This window comes from Athene noctua, chromosome 11 (genome assembly GCF_965140245.1).
Source record: "Athene noctua chromosome 11, bAthNoc1.hap1.1, whole genome shotgun sequence".
Taxonomy (NCBI): Eukaryota; Metazoa; Chordata; class Aves; order Strigiformes; family Strigidae; genus Athene; species Athene noctua.
The window spans coordinates 23,580,264-23,590,019 of NC_134047.1; the positions used below are offsets into that span (position 1 = coordinate 23,580,264).

At 49.7% G+C, this 9,756-nt stretch overlaps 1 protein-coding gene across 1 annotated transcript; it reads right to left on the reverse strand.

Annotated features, from left to right (window-relative positions):
- Positions 1-765: 765 nt before the first annotated feature.
- On the reverse strand, positions 766-6,639 carry LOC141964548 (putative P2Y purinoceptor 10). Its single transcript, XM_074915090.1, has 2 exons — positions 6,511-6,639; positions 766-3,006 (listed from the first exon to the last, which is right to left on the reverse strand). The coding sequence occupies exon 2, from the start codon at positions 2,954-2,956 to the stop codon at positions 1,841-1,843; it is 1,116 nt and encodes a 371-aa protein (XP_074771191.1). The 5' UTR covers positions 2,957-3,006; positions 6,511-6,639; the 3' UTR covers positions 766-1,840.
- Positions 6,640-9,756: the final 3,117 nt, after the last annotated feature.

Genomic DNA, 9,756 nt, shown 5'->3' on the forward strand with positions numbered 1-9,756 from the left:
CAGTATAAGGTGCTGGTGGTGTCACTTATCTCTGTGGTGGCTGCCCGGAGCCGGCTCTTGCCAGCCACAGCCTGGGCAAGGTTTTGCTTGGGTGTCCTGTTTTGCCTGCACACGCTGATGGGTTTGTGCCACCTCGAGATTTTTTTTCAGCCCTGAAAACTCTTTTTTTATTTTTAATTTTTTTCTTTCTCCTCCATCAAGCAAACAAGGAAAATGTGTCCTTTTGTGGTGGGTTTGGTTGTCTTTTTTTTGTGAGAGGAGGAGGAGATTTGGGACACAACAAGCTGCAGGGCTGTGTGTTTTCTGCCTGTCTCTGGCATGCTATAAGTACCAAAGAAAATTCCTCTAGGTTGTCTGGATCTCCACTCATCTTTCTAAGACCAGCCTTGGCAATGTGAGGGTAATCACCGCCCGCTCCGCACTTCCCAGAAACGCTGCACGGGTTGGAAATGTGCATCCAATCATCGGCAGAGCTGTTTTCTATCAAACCCCCTCTGCCTACGTTTACTTATATAATTCCCTGAGGGTTTTTTGGCATTGCAGTTGTCCGTGCCTTAGCCACAAGGAGGAAACCTCACGGCCCCCGTGCTGGCTGCTGAACAAGGGGCTGCGGTGGCAACGGGGCCTCTCTGAGCCCCCAACTGGGGCTCCCCACCTCTGCAGATTGTACCGTTGCTCTGAGAGCAGACGTGGTGCATAATGAGACTATTTACAAGCACTTAAAATAATACCCGTGATGCGAAAGTACGTGTTGAGATCATTTTATTTCCTCCCACGTCTGAAGCTTTAACGTTGCACTTGGGTCTGTTTTGTAAACTTTCCTCAGTACCCAGCGAGCGCTGGGGGCCTTTTCTGGTTTTTTAAAGCAAAACTGCGAGGCTTGGATAACATCTTAATCTGCAACCACAGGCTTTAGCAAAATGCCAAACAACACAAGACTCCTAATAACACAAGAGACGGCAATGCCAACTACTAGTCCTTCCTGCTGCAGCTCGCGCCAGGTCTCTGAGTAAATGTGCCCTGGGAGATGTCCTTCATCCCTCCCCTTTGCTCGTGGCATATCCAGTAACAGTCTGTCTTCCAAGTATTTATCCCCCTATAATCATCTGAGCATCCTGTAGCTCCCGGGAGCCAGGCAGACTCCCTTGCTCAGCTCTTGGTGTCTTTTTCAGTAGCGTGAGCTGAGCCCAGTTTGTTTGAAAACTCCCTGTAACACCGATGTGGATATAGGTTAATAATCTTTGCTTGATACATGTTGGTAGAGTTATAGCCTTGCAGTCTAGATTAGGTCCAGATGAATGATTTTTTTTTTTTTTTTTTTTCAATGGGAAGAGATTTAGTTTACATGGAGACAATTAACTGTCCTGACCTAGAGCCTCACATGAGCATGGTGGGTGCTCTAGGTCGGCAGGGGCCGCAGGTAGCTGCGATCGGGGCTCAAACTCCCCCATGCTACCTCCCCAAGCTGTGCTGAGGCTGAGCTGCCTGCTTATAACACAGGATCTAGAAGGATTTTCAAAAATGACAAGTATGTAGAAGCACTGAAACAACACAAATGAGGGACCTGAACCCAGCTACAGTTCAGCATGGGAGAAGTAGTGGCATCAGCAACAGCTGTTTTGGGTATTTTATCTATATGATGGTGGAGAACGCTGTAAGGCAAACAGTCCCCAGCAGCAACAATGCAACCAGCAAGTCTTTTTGCATTGAAATGTCCTTCTAGGTCAGATCCTCCTGGCATCTGTTGCACACAAGGGTAACTGAAGATGCATTTGGACACCTAACGCAATCTTCCCTCAAGCGATGAGAAGCACCTACACGGACAGAAATGGCTTTGGTTTCAAGAGATGGACTCCAGCAGAAGCTCATCAGGTGGCATGGGAGGGATTTCCATACTGTTTATTCGGCCAAAGAACTTGGGAAGAGACCAGAACTTAAAGCGTGGAAAATTTCTCTTCTTCATACGAATGTCGTGGTGGGTTTCGGTGATGGAGAGGCTGCTCCCACGGCGCGTGAACCGAGCTCGCAGGGCAGCACAGCTGTGGCGCAGAAGCTGGTCCTGGAACTCGGAGGTCATGAAGTAGTAGAGGACGGGATCCAGGCAGCAGTTGAGGCTCGCCAGGCAGAGGGAGATGGGGTGGAAGCGGAGTGTGCTCCTGTGAACGGCACAGTCCCGGATGATGTTCTCTATCACCATCATGAAGAAAGGGAAGTTGATGTGGTAGGGGGTGAAGCAGATGAAGAAGACGGCCGCGCACATCAAGACCATGCGCAACGCCTTCTGCTTCTCGCTGGTGTTCTGCAGCTGCGTCGGGCACTCCCGCAGGGACTGCCGCATCTTCCAAGTGCAGCAGGCGATGATGCCAAAGGGGATGACAAACCCAAACAGCTCCGCCACGGTCACCAGCGCGATGGAGGCTCCCGGGCTCAGCTGCTTCACCCCCAGGTCTGAGAAGCACGTGTTGGTGCTGTTGGACAAGGCTGGGCTCCTCACCACGAGCAGGGGTAAACACGCCGCCCCGACAAAGAGCCAGACGGCAGCGCTGATGGCTACGTCGTACCGGCGCTTCCAGTCCTTGGCCTTGAAGGGGTGGAGGAGGAAGAGGTACCGCTGGATGCTGATGCAGGTGAGGAAGCAAATGCTGGCGTACATGTTGAGATACTTCAGGTAGAAGCACACCTGGCAAAGAAAACTCCCAAACGGCCAGGTGTGGTTTATGTAGTAATACATCCGTAAGGGCAGCGAGAGGACGTGAGCCAGGTCGGCCACGGCCAGGTTGATCATGAAGATGACGGCTTTGCTCTTCTTGCTGATGAAGCGGCACAAGACCCACAGAGCAGCACTGTTTGCCAGCAGGCCGGGGATGAAGATGAGGGTGTAGGTGGTTGCGTACAGGGTGGACTGGAAGGACATCTGGGGATCGGTGCAGTTCCCGGAGGACGTGTTGCTCTCCATCGCGGCCGAGTCTCTTGGCTCATGGGGCGATGAAAGCGGGTGAAGGGCTTCTGTAGGGAGTGAAAAGAGATGCTGTAAAGCCAAAAACTCTCCAGTATTTCCCCACGTGGAGGAAATAGGCTTCAGTACAGGAGAGTAAGCTGTGTGTAGGTGTGTGCACGGGGTGTGTGTGTGTGTGTGCACAGGCCTATGTGCACAATGGGGGCTGTGTGCGTGTTGGGAAGGGTGCAGAGCCAGACCCCACTCACAGGCAGTGATCCCGGCCACCTTCCAGGCAGCTCCTTTCCAACGTGCTCTGCAGGATTTCATACCCTGCCACCCCCTAAAGCGATGCTGTGATTCCTCTGACGTTGCAACTGAACTCCGTAGCATTTATCAATCTATTGCTAATGCCAGAGACCTTCAGTTCCCTGTGGGTTTCCAGGACCACTTTCATTGCACAGAGTTTTCTGTCAAACTCCCATCAATTTGGTGCTCTGATTATGTCTACAAGCAATTTCAGTGGGACTGTAAATAAATAGTGACTTCAAATGGATCTAGACAGTGTCTCTTCAGATCCAGGCGGAGTTCCGATGTGAATCGGCAGCAAGGGCAATAATTAGCATCGGCAAATGATGGTGCTGGCAGGCAGCTGACTGGAGCAGAGGCCAGTGGGAGAGGTGCAGACAGATCTATCAGAGCTCTGGCTCCAGATTTTAAGGCTGGATTTATAAACTAATAGCTGGCCAAACACACGCCAGTTGCTCTGCCAGTCCTGCTAACTCAATTCCAGCACTCATGGCACATTGTGCAGGCATCGTGTTGTAGCAACAGAAATTATCCTCCAGCAACAGTTCAGGACACGAAGGAAGATAAATACATCTCTTTTAGTTAGAGTAGAAATTCTTTTCATCCATTTACCCATTTCACCTCATCCAGCCAGCGCTGAGGGTATTAGCGGGTCATGGGGAGTTCACAGGCACTTGTGCAGCTCTCCAGAGAGGTGATGGATTTTGCCATTCGTGAGCAGAGCCCGCAGGGAAAGGGTCTGCTCTTTCGGGAAGAGGCGACTCAGCAGCAGCAGGTTACAAACCAAGGGCCTGCAGCATCATCTGCAACAAAACGGTGCAATTTTCCCTTTGGAAGCAGAGTCTGTAGCTGCCTGCGAGGTGTCGGGCAGCCTGCCCTTCCCTTCCAGGGGACCAGAGCCTCGTCTGGCAGAGCCCTGAGCACCTCTTGCCACTGCCACCCAGCTCCCCAACAGCACTATTTAATTAAGCAGCAGCCCGCGGTGCTGTTTGCCACAGGGATGGATTTTTTTTTTTTTTTCTAAAAGCCAATCGCCCGCAGCAGGGACTGAGCTGCTGTGCAGAGCCTGGCGCAGGGTGAAGGCTTCTCTCCCCTCTTCCTCCTCAGCTAGGCAGCTCTGCAGAGGGGCTGCCACGTTTTCAGTTTCAGGAGGAAGGTTATATGTTTATATACACTGACATCTATAGATACATATATACAAAATACAGCCAGCAGCCTCTCGGCGGGCTGCCCACCGCCTGCACCGCTGATGTGAGAAGGGTCGGTGTGTTGACACCCGTTTCGGTGCTCACGCTCTGCTTTCTGAGCTGAGCCCTTGCCAAACTGCCTTCTCCCATTTGATTATTTCTCCAGGACTGAAAAAAAAAAAAAAAAAAAAAAAAGGAAAGCTGAAGTGAAACCCTGGCTGCAGGCGGGCTGCTGGGCTACTGGGTGCACCTTTTGGCTCCTGACTGGCCTTGAGCCAGCAGCCCCGGGTGGGAGGTTCCTGATTTCTTTGGAGCAAGGCAGGGGAGCAGGGATGTCTGTCACGAGGGGACAGTGAGAAACAAACCCCTTTAGTCCCTGCAGCATCCCCGTGTGCTCCTCACCTGCCTGCAAGCCCACGAGGGACTTGTGCACGGCTCTGGCCCCGCTCTCAGCCCGTGCCCTTTGCATGGAGTCTGTTTAACGCTGGAGAAGTGGTGGCAAGACACCTTATCTTCACATCCCTGTGGAGGGGAGAATTACCAGGGAGTGTGGGGAACGCAGCTATTCCCAGCTCTCGTCACAGCCTTCCAGCGACAGGGGTGGCACTTGCTGCTCTGGGCTTGTGAAAAGGATTATGGAGTGCCCGGCGTCCCTGTCCCATCTCCTCCCTGCCACGCGCCTCAGCCCAAATCCTAAACCTTGTCCCAGCAGGCGTGACCAGGGGGAACCTCCTTGTGGGTTTTCTTTTTTTGGCTTTCCCTGGGAGCGGTGCAGTGCCTGCTGCTTGTTGGGAGGGCTGGTGTCATTCCTGGTACCTGGCACTTTGAGTTTTTAGGTGAGGGCCCTTGTCAGGGCACCTGGCGAGGGAGCAGCAGGGAGCTCCCGGCCCAGCCACCACTGGCCTGGCTTCAGGCCAATGCTCGTTCACTACCCTGCATCCTGAAAGGGTCGATTTATTATTGTTTTCCAGTTTTCGCCTTGCCCCAAGCCCCTCCAGCTCCCCCCCTCCCCGTGCTGTGATGCCGGTGTCAGGGCTGAGATACTCCCTTGGGCTTTGGCAGGGCTTTTGTTCAGCACCTTCATAAAACCTGTACGAAATACCCCCTGTCATTCCTCGGTTGTTTTCCTATTTCATCCACGCACAGATTTACACATAGGCAGGAGCACGGGAGGTTTTTCTAACTGGAAAAAGTGAATTTTATCCAGCTGCATTAGAGGGAAGAGCAGTATCACTGCCAGAGGAGTAAGATCACTGATTGTGGATGTAGCACTGCAGTTCATTAAACATCAGGTAACTCTGCAATTAATTAGGAGGTTAAGGCAGCTATTAAAACACCCGTGTTTCTTTTTCTGGATATGTTAGCAGTATCTATTCCTGGAGGCGTATGTCTGCCACTATTGGAAATCGCCTGGCTACTCTGAATCACTCTGCACCCCACCCAGCCCTACATTGCTGCGGTCTTGCATTTACTACTCCCAGATTCACTGGCAAACTCGCCCTCATCTTTTCCATGGGTTGGTTGGACAAACCAGGCTAAAGCTGCGTGGCTGGGGGGACTGGGGCAGAGCTGATTCCCTTCAGCTCTCCTCAAGTCTGGGATGCTGGAAGGAAAAGCAGTCTAGGAAAAAAAAAAATAAAAAATAAAAAATCCCATTTTGGCTTGAAGTAATAAGCTCCTGATTTGAAGTAGTGGAGGCTTTCTGGCACTTGTGTTTTAAGCAGTGATTTTGTTTGTTTAATCTAGGCACTAATAGGAAATGCATAAACAGAGCCGGTCGCTTATGGCAGCTTCTGTCAGTAATGACAAAACTGAAGTATTTTGGGTAAAAGAGGCTTTTCCCACATACTGCCATGCTCAGCATCCTGCTCGGACGCACCGAGCTCCACTCACCCACCCCTCAGAGCCGAGTGAGACAGAAAGACGTGGGCGCAGTCAGAAGCTGCTGGGGATGTGGTACCAGCTTCTGCCCGATAAGATCTCCCGAAGAGCTACTAAAAAAAAAAAAGTGATAACATTGCTCAAAACAGCGATAGCTTCGATCTACTGAAGAAAACACGCAGCAGAAATCAGTCTTACCTTCCTGTGACTCCCATCCTTCGGGGGGGTGACATCCATGCTAGAGAGCAGGAGGAATGAGCTTTCTGCTTTTATTTTCCACCGAGTTTTGCAGCGATCCCAGCGACTCCTTGTTAAACTTCCACATGTTTTCGGAGCGCTGGAATTCTGCCGGCATCTGCAGCCCAGTACAGTGTCTGCAGAACAGGAAATCCTGTATTTTGTTTCTCTTCACCACACGAAACGTGTACAGCTAATGACGTTAAAACAACTGGGAAGGCGATGACGTTTGATCCAAATGCCATCCGAGAAAAACCTTGGGCGAGGATTTCTTTCTTTCCTTTTTGCACAGAAGTTGTGATTGTGTCCTTCAGGCGAGCTGCTTCTGCTTATATCCACGGTCACTTGCCATTTGCTTGCTAAAAGCTATAAAATACGGAAGCAAAACCTCTTCCAGTAAGCGCTCGCTAAAGGAAAACTGAAAACTGTGCCAGTGTAAGTTACTGGAAGGTAGTAATTTTCCTTCATTTTCTTGGAAGTTTGGTTAGCCTCAGACTATCAAGGCTATAGGCTAAAGCTAAGGGTTTGGACTTTATTTCAGAAAAAAGTATGATGGTTTAAGGTGGAGACTTCCCAAAAAAACTGTTGTTTGAAAAAACCCAATGTGCATAATTCCCTAATTATTTTTTTTCCTCCTTTAATTCCTTTCCCATATATATATATATTTAATTTTTTTAGTTCTTTTACTGCCTGCTAAGCATGACCACCTTCTTTCTGAATTGCTGAAAACTGGCAGTCATATATTATAGTCTAACTTATTGTGAGCCGCCTCATTTCCAGCTGAATGGTTTTTACTTGATATACAGTGTCACATCTTACAGCCCAGGGCTTGCAAAGATAATATGGCTGTTGGCATCTCTCCCTTCCTTACTGTAGGTAATGTATAAATAGAACTATTCTTGCTCCATCTATTTTTCTGTAGTTTGTCCTATGACCCTGAAAAACTATCAGAAATGTAACTGTGGAAGAGAAATGAAAGGAGGAAGCTATTTATAACCTTTAACTGTAGAATAAGGGGCCAGCTCAGGGTCTGGGATCAAGCGTTCATCTTTCCCCACAGCATCCGAGCCCCCCGGCTCTGCGGGCCCCGCAGTTGCCAGGGTTTCTTGGTGCCAGCAGCTGTGCTGGCTGTGGGGACCCGAGCATGCTCCCGTGCCCTGAAGTGGTGCTTCACAACAGTAGCACAGAGAAGAGGATCCTTGACCTGAAGTGTCCTGTGGTCAGTGGAGATGCAGTTATTTAAATCTGTTGGTCAACTTCCTCATGAAAGTGAAGGCAAGACCCATTTATATACCAGCTTTTATAGACATATCCACGGGCTCTTCATCACCACTTGCTTATCCATCACGTAACCGTAGCCTGCTAGCAAATAAGTACCTGTGAAGCCCCGTGCTTCTCATCTCAGCTGGGAGCAGAGTGATCTGAAAGATGCAAAAGCTGCTTATCATTCCAGGTTTCCACAGAATCCCAGAACCATCTGGGTTGGAAAAGCCCTTGCAGCTCCTCCAGCCCAACCATGACCCTCCCCCTGACCGTTCCCAACTCCCCCAGATCCCTCAGCGCTGGCTCAGCCCGACTCTTCAACCCCTCCAGGGATCCCGGGGACTCCCCCCTGCCCTGGGCAGCCCATTCCAACACCTAACGACCCATTCTGTAAAGTAATGCTTCCTAATATCTAGTCTAAACCTTCTCTGTTTTTCTTCTTGTGCATCTTTTTCAGCAGCTGATGCTGCTCTTTGGAAGACAGAGCCGTGCTTGTGTGTTTGCCAAACGTTCCCAGACTCGCAGAAGGGAGGCTGGCACTGTGCCCCATCCCTCTCCAGAGGTTAAAGGTTTATCCCGAAGCAAAGTGGCTTGTTTTGTCAGGATATCCTGCCTAGGACATCCTACTTCTGTGTCCACAGCACACATCCAGCTATCTCTGAGCCCTATTTTTAGGTATGTGTTTACAGCAGGGCTGCTGGGGAAGGAAGGGTCAGTGGATGTCAGACTATAGAGAGGGTCAGACTCGCACCTCAGGGCTCATAACCACATTAAGTCCTTCCTCATCACTTTTTTTTGAGTACTTTTGCAGATCACAACCTTCCTGGTCATGAAAGGCTGGTGGATTGACAAGCCTCAAGCCCCTTCAACACGTACTGATCAACCTATCTTTTCTTCTTTCAACGGCGTGCATATTTTTGTTTAGCTTTTCTGCTCTCTTCTGGCTTATTATTGATACTAAACATGAATTTAATGCTATGCAATGTTATAATTTCAAAGGCAGAAGACACAAAAGAGTTTTTAAATAACTGTGAGACTTTATCTAAGGCCTCCAGAAAAAATGGTCGCCTTTAGCCTGGTATCCTGTGGGCAGAAGGCCAAACGCATATGATCAGCATCTCTTTAAGCGCTCAGATATTTAAGAAATATCTGACAGGATGCACCTGAAGGATGTATGAAGAACAGTAGGGCATTCAGGAGGAGGAGGAGGTCTTGTTCACACAAAGCAACTCACCCTTGTGCAGAGACTTGCTGTGGCTTGACCAGAGCCCTCGGCACATGGCCCATGGGGCTTGGTGAGTCCCTGGTGCTCGCTGGCACACAGTGCCTCTCACCACTGCAGTGGTCTCTACAGGGACAGCTGTTTTAGGAAGCTTGGATTTATTTTACAGCAGATAATTGTTGGTCACTCCCTACCTTTTTGGGCTAAGCCCTTGTGTAGCCCACAGACCCAGCATTTTTGGTGAAAATGCACCAGTCGTAGCCCTGAGATCTGTTAAATGCGATGAAGCATTTTCCTATTTTTGAGCTGGCTCCTAGATGTTGAGCTGTTATTTTGCATTTGCAGCATATTTTTTTTTTTTTCTCTGTGCAAGGGAGCTCATAATTTCATTTGAGTAAATAAAATGAAGCTGAAATACTCAGAAGATCCTGCAGCTCTGAATTTGAGGCATGGGGTTTCTTTCCAAACCCATTTCCCATCAAAGCACAGGAGGGCCCTTTCTCAACCAGGAGAGGAGTTACCAGTTCTGATACCAGTTAAGATGGGGTGGCCCTTTGCTGGCGCTGCAAAGAAATGCATTTTCTTTTTCTAACAGATGAATGGCCCCTGTGCTAGAGAAGGAGAATGTGTCATGCTGTGGTTTTGCCCAGGGCCGTGCCATCGGGTTCATGCACTGCCATCAGGGCAGGTGAGTTGGAGACCTCACCGTGTTTCCACCCTGA